At 38.1% G+C, this 24,725-nt stretch overlaps 1 protein-coding gene across 3 annotated transcripts in view; it reads left to right on the forward strand.

The window, feature by feature from the left end:
* The window catches only part of MATCAP2 (microtubule associated tyrosine carboxypeptidase 2), a 72,211-nt gene extending 66,842 nt beyond the window's left edge, over positions 1-5,369 (forward strand). For all 3 annotated transcript variants that reach the window (XM_065939736.1, XM_065939735.1, XM_065939737.1), the window contains 2 exons: positions 912-1,009; positions 2,797-5,369. In XM_065939736.1, coding sequence (XP_065795808.1) covers positions 912-1,009; positions 2,797-2,958 — 260 coding nt within the window. In that variant the 3' untranslated portion in view covers positions 2,959-5,369. The remainder of the gene's footprint in view (positions 1-911; positions 1,010-2,796) is intronic.
* Positions 5,370-24,725: the final 19,356 nt, after the last annotated feature.

The raw sequence follows: 24,725 nt of genomic DNA on the forward strand, positions 1-24,725 counted from the left end.
AATTTCTCTCTGCCTGCCCATCTAGCTATGGTTCCTCCTTGTATCTTTTGTTGTAGAAATATTTTCTGGTAGGTTGGTCTCTCTCATTGATACTTGGTCTGTAAATTGTGTAATTTTGATATGCCTCTGAGAGGAGTTATGCTTAGGGTCTTCCTAGTCCATCATCTTGGGAACTCTTGAACAATAATTTCTTAATATATGATTCTCCATTTGGTAGAATTCTAGTTCCTTCTAGTCCATTTAAACCTAGAGCAAAATTTTTAAAAATTTATACAAGTTATGTCATGATGGGAGAAAGGTTTTCCTTGTAAGTAGAATACCACTTTTTATCTAGGCTCAGATCTCATTCCTGATTTTCATATTACATATTTCATATTCTTGATAAATTCAGTTCTAGTTTTTTGTTTCATTGAGGGGAGGAGTAGTATCAAAATCATCTACAGTTAATTTTAACAGAGTAAAGGGTACTATTTTTTTAAAAAAACAAAGGGATTTCTGAAATCCCATGTCTCCAGAGTGTCTCCTTGAGACTTAACTGTTGTACAGCTTACCTTACCCAGACTTCCCCACCCAGATGCCTTCAGTGTATCATGGGAGTTAAGTTTATGATCAGATGGTGGGTGGCATAATTATGAATCATGTATTTTAAATTACTAGTGTTTCTTTAGGGGAAAATGCTGTTTTGATGATGGGGAGTCAGGGAAAAGGAATTCTTAAAGGGAAGCTACTCAGCTGCACTTAATTGTGGTAGTTCTCAAGACCTGGCACCTCACATTTTATGTTACGGCGAGAGTTAGATTTCTAATTTTGCTCCACCCAGGACTGGTTCCTCTAGTAAAGTGAGTGGGCTGGTATCAAGTTACTTAACTTCTTTAAACAGCAGAAAGTGACCACTGCTTTGGTTCCTCCAGGGTGTTTCAGTAAAGACCAGGTGTACTTGGACGGCATCCTACAGATCCTCCGCTACAGAGAGACCATTGACTTCCATCTCCTGACCACCCTGGGGAAGGTGAGAGCAGCGGCACACAGCTCCTGGGCACGCCAGATCGGCGTTTCCTCCAGCTCAGTTCATGAGGAACCAGGTCTCAGACTGAGACTCCTTAGCAGTAAAATCATATTCCTTATGTGATAACAAGAAGGAAATTTGGAACCATTAATTTTTATAGACATATTTTTTTCTAAAATATTTTAAAGTGAGCTGCAGATATAACTCTACTCCCCTTCATGCATTGGCATGATCTCCCAAGAACAAGGGTATTCTCTGACATGACCATGTGATTTTCTAAAGAAATTTATCATTGATTCCATATAGTGCCTGAAGAAAGTCCACTTCATATTCTCCAGATCATCTCCAAAATGCCCCTTGTAGCTTTTTCATGACCCCAAATCCAGTCAAGATTTATGTCTTGCATTTAGTTGTTTTCTTTAAACTGTTAATTTATAAAGTCCCCCTCACACTAGTCTTTTCTTTTTTGTGACGTTTTTAAGAATTCAGGACAGTTTCCTTGAGAATTCCTAGAATCTGGACTATCAGATTGTTCTCATAACTAGCTTCAGGTTAAACATTTTTGCCAGGAAATACCGCTGAAATGAATCACGTGTCTGTCTCTCACTGTGTCACACTAGACAGCAGGGAGATTAGTCCCGTTATTGGTGACGCTGTGCTTAGTCACCAGGGTAAGTTAGTTACTGCTAGATCTCTCCACTGTATTAATAAGTAATTTGTGGGATCATACCTTTAAATGTACTATTCTCTAACCTTTCTAGAAATGGTTTTAACATCTCTTGATGGTTTTTGCCCAAATTAGTTAGTACACTGGTAGTAGCAACTTTGAATTCTCAAAGTAGAGATCTTTGAATTCTGTTATATTTCACTCCTCCCTTTTATCAGCTCTTCCAATGACTGCTCCTGTGTTTTTAAAAACTTGTCTACATGTTTCCCAGCAAAGTAACATATTCTGGGCTCACCTTAATATTTCTTCAAGGAAGTCTTGATTCCTCTTAGTGGGAAAGGGTATTTAGAAAACAACATCTCAGCACAAGGCGTGTACATCACTTCTGGGGTGCTGATACTTCTGAACCTTTTCAGTGAGCAAACTGTATATTTGTTTTAAATCATAAGGACATTCTAATTCAAATCAGACACCACAAGGTGCTTTGACAACTCTTTCCATTCCATGTGTGTATCTCCTTTTTCTTAAAATGAGAACCTTATTTCCCAGCATTAGTCTTATTAAACTCAGAATGGTTGAAGATAAAACTACCTCAGTATCAATACCAAACCTATTTCCTATCACCTACTACACTTAGTGACATAAATATTCAATAAAATAATTGAGTGTTAATCAGAGGATAATAGTACTTAAAATTTTCACCCCTAAGCTTAATATAGTACCTGTGAAAGACTGGCTTCAATTTCAAAGCAAGAGAATTTAACAAAACAAATTGTATTTCTCAAACTAAATAGGAAAAAGAATTTAATATACAATTGTGCTGATTTTTCTAATGTATTAAGACCATTTACATTCTATTTTCTCAATTCTTTTAGATTTAGGCAGGAGATTTGTTTAGTTGTTTAATTTCTAGACAAACTATAGCCACAAGAGATTGTTAAATCACATACTTTTTAAAATGTGGTGAGGGTATGCATTGAACACAGTAAAGTTTTATTTTCCAGGTATTAATTTGAAAAAAAGGTTACCTACTTCAGACTTCATTAAGACCAAAGGAAGAAATTGCCCTTCAAAATCTAACTGGTAGTCACATTTAAAAATTAACCGATCTTCCTTTTTTCAGGTCTCTTATGAAGATGTGGATCGCTTAAAAGGATTGGCAGTTACTGAAAACATGAGGATTCCTCACTTTTTGCAGGACCATAGCCGATATATGGAGCACTTGGAGAAGATCATGGAAGTGAATGAACTGACTGACAGGGAGCTGAAAGACCTTATATGTTAAATAGTATCCTTGCGAACATAGCTAGGTTATACCTCCATGTACATTACCAGTTAGGTGCAGTTGGCACCAGCAGCTTTATAAAAGAAGAATGGCTATTTACATGAGTTTTCTGAAGAACGATCTGCAGTATTCAGCTAAATATTTAAGTTGAGAACAAATGTTAAACTGTTTCCCTAAAATGTTTCTGTAGGCTCCAGGGGACAGTTACTCCTGTTCTTACCTGAATCTCGGAGTCACATGAAAATACTGCCGACAGGTGTCTTTGAGGAATCCTGGTCAAATGGAGTGGTCAGCGTCTTCCTGAGCCATAAGCGTTGGTCTCAGTGCCCCTGTCTGAGCACCAGGACCAGCTCTGCCTAGAGATTGAAGTCCAGTGTGGTTCAAACTCCAGGGGTCTGTCTTTGTAATAAATGACGGTAATTATTCTCCTTTGAAAAATCAGTCTGTATTATAGCCCCAAAAGCTAGAAAATGAGAAACTTAAGACTTATTTTCTTACATGTTAAGTAATGTTAAAAGGAAGGGAAAAGCAATTTTTAAAGTTATTAGTTCATTTTTGTCCAGTTATCCCTTAGCTAAACTTGGTTTTCATTTGCTGAAATATAGTGTACCTCTTCAAAATTTTAATCAAGTTTTAGGGTCTTTTCTCCCCATTCTTCTCTATTCCTTTATGTAAATGAAAATACAAGTCTCAGAGAGGTTTTTCTACCTAAATAGTTGGGCAAGAGAGAAGCCACTTAACTTTTTTTTTTTTAATTAAATGGAGCAAGGAGAGGATGTTGACTGGGTAGTATCTACAGTAAGCTTAACTATACTCTGAGAAACAATTTCTGGGCATTCCATTTGATAAACTGGCTCTGTGATATTGGTTCAGAGTATTTAATCAAAATCTTTGACTTCATCAAGCCAAAAATGATATAGTTTGAATTTCAAAAATGAGTTTTGTTTCACTACACTTATACCTAGCTTTGTCATTTGTCAATTTCAATATATACTTGTGTGTGTTTTATATATATATATATACACACACACACACACACACACTTGGGATCAAGTGGTTTTTCAAACAGCTTTTTTAGTAATCAGAAAGAATACTGCTGTAAATACCCCATTGAAAATTGCTGTTGTAATTTCTACCCAGAGTGTGTGAGTGTATCTTTACCTCAATTCAGGCTTAACTATGGTGCTAACACTGGGAGATATACTCTGCAAAGCCTGGTTCACATTCATGCTAGGAAAGGATTTTAGAAACTCTTGCAGACTAGGTTATGTGATTTTTCTCCTTCACATATCTAGAAGGGCTCACCTCAGAGAATGATATGCTTCAAACTGGCACCTGGCAGTTCTTGCAAAGCCACACATTTCGCCTGATTAAGCAGGCCAGGCCCTTTGGAGCACTGACGGTGTCGGACCTGTGTCATGCGGGCTGGAGCGTGCCCTGCCCATCTCTGCGGGGCTGGGGGGCGCAGTGCGGCAATGCCAGCCAGACACCAGAACACCACTCTTGTCCCTTCAGGCACTGTTTACCCGTAGCACAGTCACCCAGTTCCAGCTTTTGTGTAGTGTTTTTCTGACTTCATCTTCAAACTTATCAAAGGTAATTGTGAAAACAATGTCTTATTAACTGAAATTGAAACACAGAAATGGCAATATTGATGTCCTGTGACTTAAGCCTAAATGCTAAATTCAACATTTGTAGGCAATAACACTGCTAATCTTATGGTTTAAATATAAAGGAAAACCATAGCAGCCTTAATTTTCTATTGGTAGGATTGTTTGTAGTGGTTTCGGTCCCTGAATTTTAAAATGGACAGATATTATATGATCTGAAAAAGGAAAACCTTTCTTGCCTTACTGCTTTGGTATAGAGAGAAAAAACATGAGTACTATCTGGACAAAAAGAAAAAAAAGACCTTAAATCACACTGATTAAGATATTTCAAAAGTTAGCACTGAACCAAAAGTAGTTTAAGATTAGCAGAAATACTTAAAGAGCTCTAAGCTTTAAAAGTTGAGACTGAAGATTTAATGTTTATTCTCTTTCTCAAAATAGCATTAAGGTCAGTTTTGTTCTCCCAAAATAAAAGTTTTTAGAAATAGAAATTTGTAGCAGTGGTACTTAGAATAGTTGAAGATCATACTAGTTTTAATTAGAGTAATCAGTTGCTATAGGCTACTGATTAGGATTTCACCAATTTTGTCCACTGTAATTCTAACATAGCTGTGTCAAAGTCTGATAAACTGTTAGGTTTTCACATATTTGAAGTAAAATTGTTTGCAAACATGAATCCATAAGTCATCTTTATATTTTCACCTTTGTAGAAGTGTTTAAAGTATGTACCATTTGTTTTATATCTGAGCATTTTCTGTCTAGCTGCAATAGAAATAAATAGCACTGAGGTTCTCACATGAATTATGTCGACATATATGCATGCAAACTTCTGTTCTTTTAAAAGTTATGTTTTTATTGTTGTATTTCTGGGTATTTATTGTGGTAAGTATTTCAATACCATCAGTAACATCTGTCTTCTAGTATTCTTATTTATAGAGAAACACTACATTTGCCACACTCTGCCTTTCCTCTGATTAGCTCAGTGTGTCTCCCCATGGGGCATAGGAAAAAGAGAGGGGAAAAAGTCTGTCTTAAATTTTACTACCCTGTTTGTTTAGTTATGCATAACCTCCTGAGGAGCAGGCTCCGTGCTGGGTATTAGAGGTCCTCTGATGAGAAAGACAAGAAACTTTCACACTCCAGTGAGGAAGAGGCACAGACCCAGGTTACAGCAGTGCCAGTACCATACCAAAAGTATTCCCAAAAGAATGAAAAGCAGAGTAAACAGGTCTGCTCATGTGTTTGAAGCATAGAAAGATCACTTGCAAAGTAGTAAGTATTCACAACATTTTACCACCATTCTTTGCAAGGCTCGTTTGGAGCCTGAACAACTTTAGCCTAGGGGCTAAAGAATACAGCTGTTTGGGTCATCAGAGGCCCTGAGGCAATCCCCTGAGCAGGTGCCCAAGGGAGTCAACACATTGACCTTGTCAGTTGGCTGTAATTACATTTTTGTTCCCTCTAATTCCAGCAGCTAAAGAAATTAATATCTTGAAACTGCCAGGATAAGAAATACCAATGTTTGTTAGCTAGCTTTAAGAATATGTGGCATTTCAAGTACTCGGCAAGCATATGGAGAGGAAGTGAGAGGGCAGCCCTCTCTAAGTCAGAGAGAGAGGCCCGGAACAGAGCCTTCCCCCGTGGGTCTCAGGGATAACCAGAGTTTCCAACACCTTGATCTTGAACTTCTAGCCTTCAGAACGGAGAACTGTGCCTGAAGAACAGGGACAAAGCTAAGAGAGAGAGAAGATCTGACCACTGAGAAGAGACAACTGAAAATTCATTTCTTCTAGCTGCCTTCACAAAAGACAACCAACTTCAGAAGTGACATCAACCTGGCTGAGTAAGTTTTCCCTTGTGTGTGTCACCCACCCCAGACAATTTGGCATCCGTCTGCAGACACAGCTGACTTTGTGAGAGCTTTGGGAGCCAACAGTACACGCCAGGCAGCCTGGTAGGAATCTCTCCTGCCCATGCATTGGCTGATAGGCACGCAGACCTAGGTCCTGGCTTGGCCCCTGCAGTGGCTGTGAGCCCGCTGCAGTGTGGAAGCCCCTGGAAAGTACTGTCTTAGACAGTCACCCACAGACAAGAGCGCCTTTGTGGAAGTCTATGTTTCCAGTGGAGCATTTTCAGCACACTTTTGGAGCAGTAACTGAGTATAGGTTTTGAAGAGGAAGAGTTTGATTTTAACCTCATTACGCTTCCCCCACGGTGGCCCAGTTCAGGGCCAAGAGCAACCTCCTCAGCCTGTGGTTTCTCCTGGATGGGAAAACATGAGTGAGTTTGTTCCCAGCTTCTCCAACTGTGTGGGAGGCTGTCAATAGGATCCATTTCTCTCCTGCCTCCTCCAGATGACAGACTCATGAGCTACATGGCAGGGAGGTGAAAAGTTGGTTTGAGAACAGCAGAGAGGCTCTGTGACCCTTCAAAGCCCTCCAAGGGTCCTCCTGGGGCCTCCCAGGTGGCACAGTGGTAAAGAACCCACCTGACAATGCAGAAGTTGCAGGTTCAGTCCCTGGGTCAGGAAAATCCCCTAGGGTAGGAAATGGCAACCCACCCCAGTATTCTTGCCTGGAAAATTCCACGGACAGAGGAGCCTGGCGGGCTGCAGTCCATGGGGTCGCAAAGAGTCAGACACGACAGCATGCATGCAAGCACACACATGAGTCCTAACTGATGGTTCCATCAAGAAGCTAGCCCACAGGGGACGCCTTACCCACAGTTCTCCCGACTGGCCCATGGGAACCAGCAGTGCACCAGTGCCTCACACACACACCATCCTAGGGCTGGCTCTCTGTCTGCACTCCTGAGAGCAACAGACTGCTAGTGAACATGAAGAAAAAAATGCCAGCCTGAATCTGCAGGCCAGAGAGAGACCACAAACATGAGCTTTAGCCCCACTCTTGGGAAAGCAGAAGGGAGTTGTCAGCATCTAGGCTTCTGCATTGCAGAATCAAGAGAAGACATACAAGCTTAAGAATTCTGCCATAAGAGAGCAAAGACTGTGGAGCAGACTTACCATGGCTAATCAGAGGAAACCTCAGAATCTCTAGCAGGGATGACTAAAGTTATTTCTCTCCTGAAGCAGTTTGTGAAGACTAAGGGAAGTGACTGCTTCTTCAACTACAAAGACGACAAAGCAAAACTTTAAGAAAATATGACACTACTAAAGGATTATGATAATCTTCAATTGATCCCAAAGACATGGAGATCTGTAATTTACAGGAGAGTTAAAAATAACTGTTGTAAGGAGGCTCAGTGAGCTAAAAACAATGTTGATGAAACAAGAAAACATATGAATAAAATGAGCAGTTTAACAAAGAGATAGAAGTCAAAAAAGACCAAATGAATTCTGAAGTAGAAAAATACAATGAATGAAATGAAAAATAGCATATCAGAATGTATCAAGCAGAAGAAAGTCTGTGAGATAGATGATGGGAACTTTGAGATTATTCAGTCAGAGGAAAACGAAGAAAGTGAAAAAGGATAGTGAAACCCTACATGATCTATGGGATACAATCAGAAGAAAACATTTGTAAATTAATGATGTTCCAGAGGGAGAAAGGGGTAGAAAGCTTATTAAGGAAATAATAGCTGAGAATTTCCCAAATCTGAGGGAAAATTTGGAAATTCATTCGTCAAACTCGGAGATCGTCTTCAAGACATGCCATAATAAAACTATAGGAGACAGTCTTTAAAAGGGCAAGAGAAAAGAAGCTTGTAACTTACACGGAACCTCCATACTATAATTAAGCAGATTTCTCCTTACAGGCCAAAATGAGTGGAATGATATATTCAAAGTGCTGAGAGGAAACTGCCAACAGTAAAAAGTTGTTCATCAGAAATGGAGAGATAAAGACTTTCTCAAACTAAAGTTGAAGAAGGTTATTACCACTAGATATGCCTTCCAAGAAGTACTTCCAAGCACAATCTCAAGAGGATATTTTTTGATAAGTTGATTCTAGAGCTCTATTAGACAGTACATAAAAATGTTAAGAACATGTATATCCTTAATGCAACAATTCCACAATAAGTACACATACACTATCACACACTTATTCATCACAAATACATTGTGTATACATGTGCAAAAATAATATATGTAATGTATCTTTGTGCAAAGATATGGGTCTTTGTACTGCAACAAAGAGAGTAGAAACAACCTTAAAATTCATTAGCAAGGAACTAGTTAGATAATACTTACATGTTAAAACTATACAGCCTATTTAAAAACAAAGTAGACCTGTATGTATTGATGTAGATTCTACATCATTGTAGAACAATCTCCAAAATTTATTAAGTAAAAAAGCATATTTCAAAACAGTGTTTGAAGTCAGTTCATATTTGATTTTTAAAAAAGGGATGGTATGTATATGTACATGTACACACACTTGTATAGCCACAGAACATCTCTGGTAAGCTACATAAGACACTGGTGACATTGACGGACTAGAAGTAAGAGACTCATTTTTACTCCATACTATTTTTATTTGACCTTACTATATGCATATACTGTCTTTAAATTTTTCTTGCATTTTTGAGTTCATGTTTATTGCTTTACTCAGTATGGATGTGAGCCGAATTCTAGGTTTAATAACTGCATTTTGAAATGTAAAATTTAATATTAGAAAATGAAATGATATGAAGTGTCCTTTCCACCTGTGACTCCCATTGCTGCAGCTCTTCCCCAACAGAGAGAAATATTTTCAGTTTCTTATAAAACTTACCACTTCTTATGTACACAAACATAGAATATTATATATATATTTATATATATTCTCATATATATATGAGATTATATATTCTATATATATTATATTATATATAATATATGAGAATATTATATATATTCTATATATATTATATTATATATAATATATGAGAATATTATATATATTCTATATATATTATATTATATATAATATATGAGAATATTATATATATTCTATATATATTATATTATATATAATATATGAGAATATTATATATATTCTATATATATTATATTATATATATTATAATATATGAGAATATTATATATATTCTCATATATATATATATATGAGAAGGAAATGGCAACTCACTCCAGAATTTTTGCCTGGAGAGTCCCATGGACGGAGAGCCTGGCAGTCCATGGATTGCAAAGAGTCAGACGCGACTGAACAACTAACATACATATATAATACTTTTCATCCTTCATTCTTTTTTACAGAGAGATTACTATCATATAAATAATTCCGCATGTGTTGCTCTTTCCACTTAATTACATACCTTAGAACCAAAGTCACAAGCCAAAAAAGAAAAAGACTGGACATTTTTAAAGTTAAATATTCTTAGAGGAGGCAACAAGATGGCAGAGTAAAAGGAGCTCACCTTCTCTCACACACACACCAAAATCACAACTAACTGATGAATAACCATCAGAAAGAGAGACTGGAACCTACCAGAGAAGGTATTCTACTTCTGAAGACAAAGAAGCCACAGTGAGATGGTAGGAGGGGCACTTTCGTGATATAATTAAATCCCGTACCTGCCGGGGGCTCGCCCCCATGATTGAGAGTTCTGAGTCCCGTGTCAGGCTCCCCAGCCTGCGGGTCTGGCATTGGAAAGAGGAGCTCCCAGAGCATTTGGCTTTTGAAGGCAAGTGGGGCTTGAGAGCAGGAATTCCACAGGACTAGGGGAAACAGAGACTCCACTCTGGAGGATGCATACAAGGTTTCATAAGCATTGGGAACCAGGGCAAAGCAATGACTCCATGGGCACCTAGAACAGAGTTTGCCTGAAGGTCTCAGCAGTGTCTTCCTGGGGAGGTAGGAGTCAGCTGTAGCTCGCTGTAGGGGGAAGGACACTGGTGGTAGAGGCCCAGGGTGTAATCATCAGTGTCAGCTCTCCTAGAGGCTGCTGTTTCGGCCCTGAGATCTGGCCCCACACAGCAGCGGTTAGGCTCCAGCGCTGGATTGCCCCAGGCCGGACCACCAACAGGGTGGGAACTCAGCACCAGCTCTCACAGACAGCTTGCCTAAAGTCCCGAGCCCACAACCACCTCTAAGCACATCCCTGACCACCAGAGGTACATGACTTCGCTTGACCCACCGGGAACAGACACCAATCCCTCCCATCAAAGCCTGCACGAGACCATGGAACAGCCTCACCCACGAGGGGGCAGACACCAAAAGCAAGAGGAACTACAAAACTGCAGCCTGAGAAATGGAAACCACAAACAGAAAATTAGACAAAATGAGGCAGTGATGAAATATGGTCCAGATGAAAAAAAACAAGATAAAATTCCCCCAAAAAACTAAGTGAAGTAGAGACAGGAAATCTGCCTGAATAAGAATCTGCAGTAATGATAGTAAAGATGATTCGAGATCTCAGAAAAAGAATTATTATAGCACAGGCTGAGAAGATACAGGAAATGTTTAACAAAGAGCCAGAGAATTAAAGAATAGAGATGAACAATACAATAACTGAAATGAAAAATACACTAACTAGAAGGAGTCAACAGCAGAATAAATGAGGCAGAAGAATGAATAAGCGGGTGTTAAAACATTGATGGAAATCACAGCTATGGAACAGAATAAAGAAAAAAGAATGAAAAGACATCCTAAGAGACTACTGGGACAACATTAAACACCAACATTTGCATTATAAGGGGCCCAGAAAGAGAAAACAGAGAAAGGGCCTGAGAAAATATTTGAAGAGAGAATAGCTGAAAACGTCCCTAAAATTGGAAAGGAAATACTCAAGTCCAGTAAGTGCAGAGAGTCCCATACAGGATAAATCCAAGGAGGAACATATTAACCAGACTGACAAAAATTGATTGCAAATGGCAAAGAGAAAATATTAAAAGCAACAAGGAGGGAAAGCAACAAAAATATACAAGGGAATCCTCATATGGTTATCATCTGGTTTTTCAGCAGAAACTTTGCACGTGAGAAGAGAATGGCAGGATATATTTAAAGTGATGAAAGGGGAAAACCTACAAGAATACTCAGCAAGGCTCTAGTTCAGATTTGATAGAGAAATCAAAAGCTTTACAAACAAACAAAAGAGAATTCAGCACCACCAAACCAGCTTTACAACACATGCTAAAAGCACTTCTCTAGGCAGAAAAGGCCACAACCACAAAGAGGAAAATTATGAATGGAAAAGCTCACTGATAAAGGCAAACATACATATTTGTCCACACACAAATATGGTATCAAAACCAGCAATCATGAGAATAAAAATGTAGGTTATTGGAAGTGCATTTGAAATTAAAAGACTAGCAACTTAAAAAAAATCTTGTGTGTGTTTATTTATATATATATACATAGAGAGAGAGAGAGAGAGAGACAGAGAGAGAGAGAGAGAGATGCATACACACACACACACATATAGAGATTGTTATAGCAAAACCTTAGGGTAACCACAAACCAAAAATCAACAATAGATACACACACACAAAGAAAAAGCAGTCCAAACACAACACTAAAGATAGTCATCAAACCACATGAGAACAAGAGAGGAAGGGAAGAAAAAAAGACCTTCAAGAACAAATCCAAGACAATTTTTAAAATTGCAATTAAAGCATACATATCAATAATTACCTAAATGTAAACAGATTAAATGCTCCAACCAAAAGACATAGACCGGCTGAATGGATACATAAACAAGACTTGTATATATGCTGTCTATAAATAGACCCACTTCAGATCTAGGAAAACACTGAGATAGAAGTAAAGGGATGGGTAAAGTTATTCAAATGAAAATCAGAAGATCTGGAGTAGCAATATTAGATAAAATAGACTTTAAAGACTTTTTAAAGGAGACAAAGAAGGACACTACGTATCAAGGGGTCAATCCAAGGAGAAGATTTAACAATTGTAAATATATATGCAGGCAACACAGGAGCACCTCCGTGTATAAGGGAAATGATAACAGTCATAAAAGGAAAAAATCAACAGTTACACAATAAGAGTGAGGAACTTTAACACCCCACTAACATCAACGGACAGGTCATCTAGACAGAAAATCCATATGGAAACAAAGGCCTTAAATGAGTCTTTAGACCAGATGAGTGCAACTGTTATTTATAGAACGTTCCTTCTGAAAGCAGAATATACATTCTTCGCAAGCGCACATGAGCATTCTCTTGGATAGATCACATGCTGGGAGCCAAAAAGCAAGCGTGGTCAATTTAAGAAAACTAAAGTCATATCATGCATCTTTTCTGGCCACAACACTATGAGATTAGAAATCAAAAGATGAAGTTTAAAAAATACCGAGACACAAATGAAAGGTACAATTCAAAACCTATGGGATGCAGCAAAAGCACTTTTAAGAAGTTTATAGCAATACAGTCATAACTCACAAAACAAAAATCTAAAACAACAGAAACTTATGCCTAAAGCGACTAGAGAAAGAAAGAAAACCCAAAGTTAGAAGAAGGAAAGAAATCATAAATATCAGAGCAGAAATGGAGATGAAGAAAACAGAAAAGATGAATGAAACAGAGCTGGCTCTTTGAAAAGATAAAATTGATAAACTCTTAATCAGACTGATAAAGCAAAAAGGAGAGAGGGCTCAAATCAATTAAATATGAAATGAGAAAGAAGTTACACTGGACACCACATAAGTATAAAGGATCATAGAGATTACTGTATGCCAATAAAATGGACAACTAGAAGAAATGGACAATTTCTTAGAAAAGTAAAATTTTTTAAGACTGAACTAGAAATAGAATATATGAACAGAACACTCCAAGTACTGAAATTGAAACTGTGTGATTTAAAAACTTTGAACAAACAAATGTCCAGGACCAGATGGCCTCACAGGTGATTTCTACCAAACATTTAGAGAAGTGTTAACACCTGTCCTTCCGAAACGGTTCCAAAAAACTGTAGATGAAAGAATACTCCCAAATTCATTCCAGAGCCACCATCACACTGATACCAAAACCAGAAAAAGATACGAGGGAAAAAAAGACCAATATCACTGATAAACATAGATGTAAAAATCCTTGACAAAATACTAAGAGATTGAATCCAACAATACATTGAAAAGATCATACAACATGATCACCTGGGATTTATCTCAGGGTTGCAAGGATTTTTCAATATCTGCATCAATCAGTGTGATATACCACACTGAGTAAAAACCATATGATCATCTCAGTAGAGGCAGAAAATGCTTTTTGACCAAATTCAACACCCATTTATGACAAAATCTCTCCAGAGAGGGGGCATAGAGGGAATCTCCCTTAACATGATAAAGGCCATATATGACAAACCCTCAGTTAACATCATACATAATGGTGAAAAGCTGAAAGCATTTCCTCTAAGATCAGAAACAAGACAAGGATGTCCACTCTTATGTTTTTTTCCCAACAATTTTGGAGGTCCTAGACACAGCAATAAGAAAACAAAAAGGAATCAAAATTGGAAAGGAAGGGAAACTGTCACTGTTTGCAGACGACATACTATACATAAAAAATCCTAAAGATGCTACCAGAAAACTACTTGAGTTGATCAATGAATTTGGTAAGGTTGCAGGATAAAAAAATTAATAAATCCCTTGCATTTCTATACACTAACCACAAAAGATCAGAAAGAGAAATTAAGGAAACAATCCCATTTATAATTGCATCACAAAGAACACAACATCTAGAAATACATCTAAGGAAGTAAAAGAAAACTATTGGAAAAGTATAAGACACTGATGAAAGAAACGGAAGATGACAAATGGGTTAGAAGAATTACTATTGTTAAAATGATTATACTACCCAAGTATACTAACCAATTCAGTGTAATCCTTATCAGAACACCAGTGACATTTTTCACAGAACTAGATCAAGTAATTCTAAAATTTGTATGGAAACCCACAGACCCAAAATAGTAAAACAATCTTGAGAAAGAAGAGCAAAACTGGAAACATCACACTCCCCGATTTCCAGTTATACTACAAAGCTATAGTAATAGCATGGTTCTGGCAGAAAAAAACACAGATCAGTGGAGCTGAGAAACAAACACGAGGTTACATGACCAATTGATCTGTGACAAAGGAGGCAAGGATATACAATGGGGAAAAGCCTCTTCAATAAATGATGTTGGGAAAACTGGACATCTGCATGCAAAAGAATGAAACTGGACTATTCACACTATATTAAAAAAACTCAAAATAGATTAAAGAATTATATGTAAGACCTGAAACCATAAAACTACTTGTAGAAAACATAGGCTCTTTGACAACTGTCCTACCAATAATTTTTTTTGGATCTGTCTCCATCCATAGAAACAAAAGCAAAAATAAATGAGACTACATCACACTAAAAAGCTTTTTCACAGCATATTATCAATAAAACAAAAAGGCAATGTACTAACTGGGAGAAGATATTTGCAAATGAATATATCTGATAAATTAATATCCAAAATATACAAAGAAATCATACAACTCAACACAAAAAGACAACCCAATTAAAAAGCTGGATAGAGGAATAGATTTTTTCCCCAAAGACAACATACTGATGGCCACAGACACATGAAAAAATGTTCAACGCCACTAATCAGGGAAATGCAAATCAAAACCACAATGAGATAACACCTCACACCTGTCAGAATGGCTATGATAAAAAAAACAACAAAGAACAGGCTGTACAAAAGATGTACAGGAAAAGGAGCCCTCATGTATTGTTGTGGGACTGAAAATTGAGTCCACCATGGAAAACAGTATGGAGTTCTCAAAAAAATTAAAAACAGAACTGCCATATGATCCAGCAATATCACTTTTGGGTATTTACCCAAAGAAAATAAAAGTACTAATTTGAAAAGATACATGTACTCAATGTTCATTGCAGCATTACTTAAAATAGCCAAGATATGGAAGCAATGTATGTGTCCACAGATAAATGAAGGGATGAAGAAATGTGGTAAACATATGCAATGGAATGTTGTTGTTGTTTAGTCCCTAAGTCCTGTCCAGCTCTTATGTGACCCCATGGACTGTAGCCTGCCAGGCTCTGCTGTCCGTGGGACTTCCCAGGCAAGAATACTGGAGTGGGTTGCCATTTCCTTCTCCAGCGGATCTTCCCGACCAGGGATTGAGCCTATCGCTCCTACACTGGCAGGTGGGTTCTTTACCACTGAGCCACCAGGGAAGCCCCACAATGGAATGTTACTCAGCCTTGAAAAAAGAAATCTTACCACTTACAGCAACATGGATGGAACTAGAGGGTATTCTGTTAAGTGATATAAGTCAGACAGACAAAGACAGATATACTGTATGATTTCACCAACATGTAGAATCTAAAAAGCAAAGCAAATAAAATAGAATGAAAACAGGCTCATATAGAGAAGAAATGGGTGGTGCCAGATGAGAGGACATTGCTGGGCTGGGGGGCGGTAAAATAAGTGTGGAGATTAAGAGGTACAAACCTCCAGTTATAAATAAGCCATGGGGATATAATATGCAGCATAAGGGAAATGGTCAGTAATACTGTAACAACTTTGTATGGGGACAGAGGTACTAAACTTACTGAGGTGACCATTTCATAATGTATGCAAATGTCAAATTGCTATGCAGCACATCTGAAATGCAGTACACCTTGAGAATCCCATGAACAGTATGAAATGGCAAGAAGGTATGACACTGAAAGATGAACCTGCCAGGTAGGGAGGTGTCCAATATGCTACTGGAGAAGATCAGATAAATAGCTCCAGAAGGAATGAAGAGGCTGAGCCAAAGCAGGAATGATGCCCAGTTGTGGATGTGACTGGTGGTGAAAGTGACACCCAATGCTGTAAAGAACAAGATTGCATAGAAACCTGGAATATTAGGCCCATGACTGAAGGTAAATTGGAAGTGGTCAAACAAGAGATGGCAAGAGTGAACATTGACATTTTAGGAATCAATGAACGAAAAGGGGACGGGAATGGGTGAGAATTTAATTCAAATGACCATTATATCTATTGCTGTAGGCACGGATCCCTTAGAAGAAATGGAGTAGCCCTCATAGTCAACAAAAAAGTCTGAAATGCAGAACTTGGGTGCAATCTCAAAAACAACAAATCTCTCTTCCTTTCCAAGGCAAATCATTCAATATCACAGTAATCCACATCTATACCCCCAAACATTGATGCTGAAGAAGCTGAAGTTGAATGGTTCTGTGAAGACCTACAAGACTTTCTAGAACTAACACCAAAAGAAGTTTTCCTTTTCATCATAGGGGATTGGAATGCAAAAACAGGAAGTCAAGAGATACTTGGAGTAACAGGCAAGTTTGGCCTTGGAGTACAAAATGAAGCAAGGCAAAGGCTAACAGAGTTTTGTCCAGAGAACACACTGGTCACAGCAAACACCCTCTTCCAATAACACAAGAAACAAGTCTACACATGGACATCACCAGAAAGTCAATACCAAAATACTGACTATATTCTTTGCAGCTGAAGATGGAAAAGCTGTATACAGCCAGTAAAAATAAGACTGGGAGCTGAGTGGGACTCAGATCATGAACTCCTTATTGCAAAATTCAGACTTAAAGTGAAGAACGTAGGGAAAACCACTAGGCAATTCAGGTATGACCTAAATCAAATCCCTTATGATTATACAGTGGAAATGACAAATAGATTCAAGGGATTAGATCTGATAGACAAAGCACCTGAAAAACTATGGACGGAGATTCATAACATTGTACAGGAGGCAGTGATCAAAACAATCCCCAAGAAAAAGAAATGCAAAGAGGCAAAATGGTTGTCAAGGAGGCCTTACAAATAGCTGAGAAAAGAAGAGAAATGAAAGACAAGAGATAAGAAAGTCTTCTTAAGTGAACAATGCAAAGAAATAGAGGAAAATAATAGAATGGGAAAGACTAGAAATCTCTTCAAGAAAATCAGAGACACCAAGGGAACATTTCCTGTAAAGAGGTTCACAATAAAGGACAGAAATGGTATGGACCTAACAGAAGCAGAAGATATTAAGAAGAGGTGGCAAGAATACACAGAAGAACTATACCCAAAAAAGGTCTTAATGACCTGGACAACCACGATGGTATGATCACTCACCTAGAGCCAGACATGCTGGAGTGTGAAGTCAAGAGGGTCTTAGGAAACAATACAAACAAAGCTAGTGGAGGTGATGGAATTCCAGCTGAGCTATTTCAAATCCTTAAAGATGATGCTGTTAAAGTGCTATACTCAATATGTCAGCAAATTTGGAAAACTCAGCAGTGGCCGGAGGACTGGAAGAGGTCAGTTTTCATTCCAGTCTCAAAGAAGGGCAATGCTAAAGAATATTCAAACTACCACACAATTGAACTTATTTCATAGGCTAGCAAGGTAATGCTCAAAATCCTCCAAGTTGTAAAATCCAAAATCAAGCTCAAAATCCATTCACAAGTATATGAACCAAGAACTTCCAATGGTACAAGCTGGATTTAGAAAAGGCAAAGGAACCAGAGATCAAATTGCCAGTATCCATTGGATCACAGAAAAAGCAAAGGAATTCCAGAAAAACTTCTGCTTCACTGACTACACTAAAGCCTTTGACTATGTGGATCAGAACAAACTGGAAAATTCTTTAAAAGATGGGAGTACCAGACCACCTTACCTGCCTCCTGAAAAATCTGTATGCAGGTCAAGAAGCAACAGTGAGAACCAGACATGGAACAACAGACTGGTTCAAAATTGGGAAAGGAACATGTCAAAGCTGTATATTGTCACCCTGCTTATTTAATTTTATGCAGAGTACATCATGTGAAATGCTGGGCAGGATGAAGCACAAGCTGTAATCAAGATTGCTGGGAGAAATATCAATAACCTTAGATATGCAGATGACACCCACCTCAGTTATGACAGAAAGCAAAGAGGAACTAAAGAGCCTTTTGATGAAGGTAAAAGAGACGTGAAAAATCTGGCTTAAAACTCATCATTAAAAAAACTAAGATCATGGCATCTGGTCCCATCACTCCATGGCAAATAAATGGGGAAATAATGGAAACAGTGACAGGCTTTATTTTCTTGGGTTCCAAGATCACTGCGGACATTGACTGCAGTCATGAAATTAAAAGATGCTTCCTCCTTGGAAGGAAAGCTATGACAAACCTAGTCAGTGTATTCAAAAGCAGAGATATCACTTTGCCAACAAGGGCCCATACAGTCAAATTTCTGGCCTTTCCAGGAGTCATGTACAGATGTGAGAGTTGGACTATAAAGAAGGATAAGTGCTGAGGAATTGATGCTTTCGGACTGTCATGCTGGAGAAGACTCAAGAGTCCCTTAGACATCTAGGAGATCAAACCGGTCAATCCTAAAGGATATCAACCCTGAATACTCATTGGAAGGACTGATGCTGAGGCTCCAATACTTTGGCTACCTGATGCAAAAAGCTGACTCACTGAAAATGACCCTGATTCCAGGAAAGATTGAGGGCAGGAGGAGAAGGGGGAGACACTGGATGAGATGGTTGGATGGCATCATTGACTCAATGGATATGAGCTGAGCAAACTCTGGGAGATAGTGAAGGACATGAAAGGGTTAACAGCTAGGCAGGTCTCACCAGGGAGGCCAGAGGTCCCCAAGCCACAGGAGGAGACAAATGCCAAGCGTTGGACCATTTTTTTCCACTCCTGCATTCCTTTGCTCTTGCTTTAACCATGAAGGAGGCGCCTTTAATTCTGTGTTGCTATGACGACAATGGGTTCTGCCTGAAAGTTAACTTTTTTCCAACCTTGCTGCTGCTGCTAAGTCGCTTCAGTCGAGTCCGAGTCCGACTCTGTGCGACCCCATAGACAGCAGCCCACCAGGCTCCACCGTCCCTGGGATTCTCCAGGCAAGAACACTGGAGTGTGTTTCCATTTCCTTCTCCAATGCATGAAAGTGTAAAGTCCCCCTTGAGTTGCTGCTAATTCCCCAACAAAACAATACATTTTACTCAAAGAAATGTTTTTCTTAAGCCACATTAATGAAACTATGTACCTTGTTTGGAAGTCTGTTTTCCTTCAAGACTTATACAATATATCTCTCCCAGAGAGGACTCCTCTTGTGCAGATGATATGTTGTGGGAGAGAGTTGCACCTGATCCAACTGTCTCAGCCTTGAGGTGTTTCTTATATCTATGATCAACAGCTTACTAAGGAGTATAAGATGCCTTGCAAAAACTGGCAAGGGGGATACTCTTCTGCCCCCTTCTAGTGCCTATTGCTGAAAGCTTTCTCTATCTCTGTTGCTTTAATAAAATCCACACAAAGCTCTAAGTGACTGAGACTGTCTTTGGTCCTGGAGTTAAATCTTCAGAGGCCACGAATCCGGTGGCACCAGTCACTGTAAGCTGTCAGACAGGGGAGCCTGGCGTGCTGCAGTCCACGGGGTCACAAGAGTTGGATACGACTGATCAACTGAACAACAGCAGCAGCTGAAATAAACACAATATTTTATGTCAACTATATTTCAGTTTTTTAAAAAGTGGAATTTCAGTACATGGCAACCATTAAGAAACTGGGAATGAGCTAAATGTGAAAAAAAATCATAACACCATATATATCAAGGTCCTTAAGAGCAACAAACATGTGATGACCTAAGGAGTAAACATCTAAAATGTAGATAAACCAGGTATTTGGTTTTCTTGCCTTTTACAAATAACCTTTATCATAATTATAGTATTTTCCTAGTTTATCACGGTACTTTGTAGTTTAGATTTTACATGTAAACTGATCTTCTTGGGTTCAGTGGAACAGGAGCTCTTTTTTGTATTGGAAGATAGAGTTCTTTCAGTGGTAAGTTATTTGAGCACTGGAGGTTCTATGAGCCCCCCAAGTCAGAAAGTGTCCAATACTGGGCAACAGTGGAGGGCAATTACTAATAGCTCCAGAAAGAATGAAGTGGCTGGGCCAAAGTGGAAATGACACAGAGTTGTTGGTGTGTCTGGTGGTGAAAGTAATGTCCAATGCTGTAAAGAACAATTATTGCACAATAACCTGGAATGTTAGGTCCATGAATCAAGGTAAATTGGATGTGGTCAAACAGGAGATGGCAAGAGTGAACATCAACATTTTAGGAATCAGTGAACTAAAATGGACAGGAATGGGCAAATTCAATTCAGATGACCATTATATCTACTACTGTGGGCAAAAATCCCTTAGAAGAAGTGGAGTAGCTCTCAGAGTCAACAAGAGAGTCTGAAATGCAGTACTTGGGTGCAATCTCAAAAATGGCAGAATGATCTAGATTTGTTTCCAAGGCAAATCATTCAATATCACAGTAATCCACATCTATACCCCAACCATTGATGCTGAAGAAGCTGAAGTTGAATGGTTCTGTGAAGACCTACAAGACCTCCTAGAACTAACACCGAAAAAAAGTTGTCCTTTTATTCACAGGGGATTGGAATGCAAAAGTAGGAAGTCAAGAGATACATGGAGTAACAGGCAAGTTTGGCCTTAAATACAAAATGAAGCAGGGCAAAGGCTAACAGAGTTTTGTCCAGAGAACACACTGGTCATAGCAAACACCCTCTTCCAACAACACAAGAGACAGCTCTACACAGGGACTTCACCAAATGGTCAATACCAAAATCAGACTGATTATATTCTTTGCAGCCAAAAATAGAGAGGCTCTATACATTCATCAAAACAAGACTGGGAGCTGGGTGTGGCTCAGATCATGAACTCCTTATTGCAAAATTCAGGCTTAAATTGAAGAAACGAGGAAAAACCACTAGGCCATTCAGGTATGACCCCAATAAAATCCCTCATGATTATGCAGTGGCAGTGGCGAATAGATTCAAGGGATTAGATCTAGTAAACTATGAACTATGGATGGAGATTTGTAACAGTGTACAGGAGGCAGTGACCAAAACCATTCCAGAGAAAAAGAAATGCAAGAAGGCAAACTGATTGTCTGAGAAGGCTTTACAAATAGCTGAAGAAAGAAGAGAAGTAAAAAGCAAGGGAGAAAAGGCAAGATACACAGAACTGAATGCAGAGCTCCAAAGAATAACAAAGAGAGATAAGAAGGCTTCTTTAATGAACAGTGCAAAGAAATAGAGGAAAACAATAGAATGGGAAAGACTAGAGATCTCTTCAAGAAAATTGGAGATATCAAAGGAATATTTCATGCAAGAATGAGCATGATAAAGGTCAGAAATGGTAAAGACATAACACAGGCAGACGAGATTAAGAAGAGGTGGCAAGAATACACAAAAGAACTGTACAAGAAAGGTCTTGATGACCCGGATACCCAAAATGGTGTGGTCATTCACCTAGAACCAGACATCCTGGAATGTGAAGTCAAGTGGACCTTAGGAAGTATTACTATGAACAAAGCTAGTAGACATGATGGAATTCCAGCTAAGCTATTTAAAAGCCTAAAAGATGTTGTCTTATCAAGCATCTTTTCTGATAACAATGCTATGAGATTGGAAATATACTAGAAGAAAAAACTCTAAGAAACACAAATACGTGGTAGCTAAGCAATATGCTACTAAACAACCATTGGCTCACTGAAAAAAATCAAAGAGGAAATAAATACCTAAAGACAAATGAGAATGAAAACATAATGTTCCAAAACTTATGGGATGCAGCAAAAGCTGTTCTCAGATGGATGTTTATAGCAATACAATCTTACCTCAAGAAATAAGAAAAATATCAAATAATCTAACCTTACACCTAAAACAGCTAGATAAAAAACAAAACCTTTTAAAGTTAGTAGAAGGAAGGAAATCATAAAGATCAGAGTAGAAATAAATGAGATAGAGACAAAACAATCACAAAAATCAATGAAACTAAAAGCTAGTTCTTTGAAAAGATAAAATTGATAAGTCTTTAGCTAGACTCAAAGGAAAAAAGTAGAGGACTCAAATCAGTAAAATTATAAATGTAAAGAGTTACAACTGACTCCACAGAAATACCAAGGATCATAAGAGACTACTGTGAACAACTGTATGGCAATAAAATGGACAACCTGGAAGAAATGGACAAATTCTTAGAAAGGTACAAGTCTCCCTAGAACCAGAAAAAAAATATAAAACATGAACAGACCAATCACAAGCACTGAAATTGAAACTGTGATTAAAAACCCAACAAACAAAAGTCCAGGATCTGACAGCTTCACAGGTGAACTTAATCAAAATTTAGAAAAGCGTTAACATCTATCCTGAAACTGTTCTAAAAAATCACAAAGAAAAGTTCCCAACTCATTTTATGAGGCCACCATCACCATGATACCAAAATCAGACAAAGATACCACAAAAAAAAAAAAAACCCAAAACCCTACAGTCCAATATCACTGATAAACATAGATGCAAAAATCCTCAACAAAATACTAGCAACCCATATCCAACAATACATTAAAAAGATCATACTCGATCAAGTTCAATTCACCCCAGGATGCAAGGATTTTTCATCATCTGAAAATCAATGTGATATACCATATCAGCAAATTGAAGAATAAAAACCATATGATCATCTCAATGGATGCCGAAAAAACCTTTAACAAAATTCAGAACACATGATAGAAACTCTCCAGAAAGTGAGCATAGAGGGTACATATCTCAACATAATAGAGGCCATATATGACAAACCTACAGCTGGCATCATACTCAATGGTGAAAAGCTGAAAGCAGTCCCTCTAATATCAGGAACAAGAAAAGGATGTCCACTCTCACCACTTTTATTCAACATAGTTTTGGAAGTCCTACCTACAGCAATCAAAGAAGAAAAAGAAGTAAAGGGAATTCAAATTGGAAAAGAAGAAGCTAGACTGTCACTGTTTGCAGATGATATGGTACTATACGTAGAATATCCTAAAGATGATGCCAGAATACTACTAGAACTAATCAATGAATTTGGTAAAGTTGCAGGTTACAAAATTAATACACAGAAGTCTGTTGCATATCTATACAATAACAATGAAAGATCAGAAAGACAAGTTCAATAAGCAGTTGCATTGCATCAAAAAGAATAAAATACCTAGGAATAAACCTACCTAAGGAGACAAAAGACCTGTACACCAAAAACTGTAAGATGTTGATTGGAAAAATATACCATGTTCGTGGATTGGGAGAATCAATATTGTCAATATGAGTATACTGCCAAGGCAATCTACAGATTCTATGCAATCCTTATCAAATTACCAATGGCATTTCTCACAGAATGAGAACAAAAAATTTCAAAATTTGTATGGAGACACAAAAGACCCTGAATAGCCAAAGCAGTCTTGAAAAAGAAAAATGGAGCTGGAGGAATCAGGCTCCTTGACTTCAGACTATACTACAAAGCTACAGTCATCAAAACAGTATGGTATCGGCACAAAATAGAAATACAGATTCGTGGAACAGGATGGAAAACCCAGAAACAAGCCCATGCACCTATGGTCAATCAATCTATGACAAAGGAGCCAGGATTACACAATGCAGGAAAGACAGTTTCTTCAGCAAATGGTACTGGGAAAACTGGACAACCACATGTAAAAAAAAAAAAAAAAAGAAAAGAAATCATATCATTCTTAAACTCCATAAACAAAAATAAGCTCAAAATGGATTAAAGACCTAAATGTGAGACTGGACACTATAAAACTCCTAGAGGAAAACACAGGCAGAATGCTGTTTGACATAAATCACAGCAACATCTTTTTTGATCCATCTCCCAGAATAATGGAAATAAAAGCAAACATAAACAAATGGGACCTACTTAAACTCAAAAGCTTTTGCAAAGCAAAGGAAACAATAAAAAAAAATGGAAAGACAGCCCCCAGATTGGGAGAAAATATTTGCAAATGATCTGACCAATAAGGGATTACTTTCCCAAATTTACAAACAGTTTATGATTTGTAGTAGCAGCAAAAACAAACTCAAAAAGCAGGCAGAAGACCTGAATAGACTTTTCTCTAAAAAGTACATACAGAAGGCCAATAGGCACAGGAAAAGATGTTCAATATCGTTAGTTATTAGAGAAATGCAAATCAAAATTACAATGAGACTATCATCTCACACAGTTCGGAACAGCTATCATCAAAAAATCCACAAACAATAAATGCTGGAGAGGGTGTGTAGAGAAGGGAACCCTCCTGCACTCTTGGTGGGAGTGTAAGTTGGTTCAGTCACTATGGAGAACAGTATGGAGGTTCCTTAAAAAACTAAAGATAGAGACCATGTGACCCTGCAATCCCACTCCTGGGCATATATCCA

This window comes from Muntiacus reevesi, chromosome 6 (genome assembly GCF_963930625.1).
Source record: "Muntiacus reevesi chromosome 6, mMunRee1.1, whole genome shotgun sequence".
Lineage (NCBI taxonomy): Eukaryota > Metazoa > Chordata > Mammalia > Artiodactyla > Cervidae > Muntiacus > Muntiacus reevesi.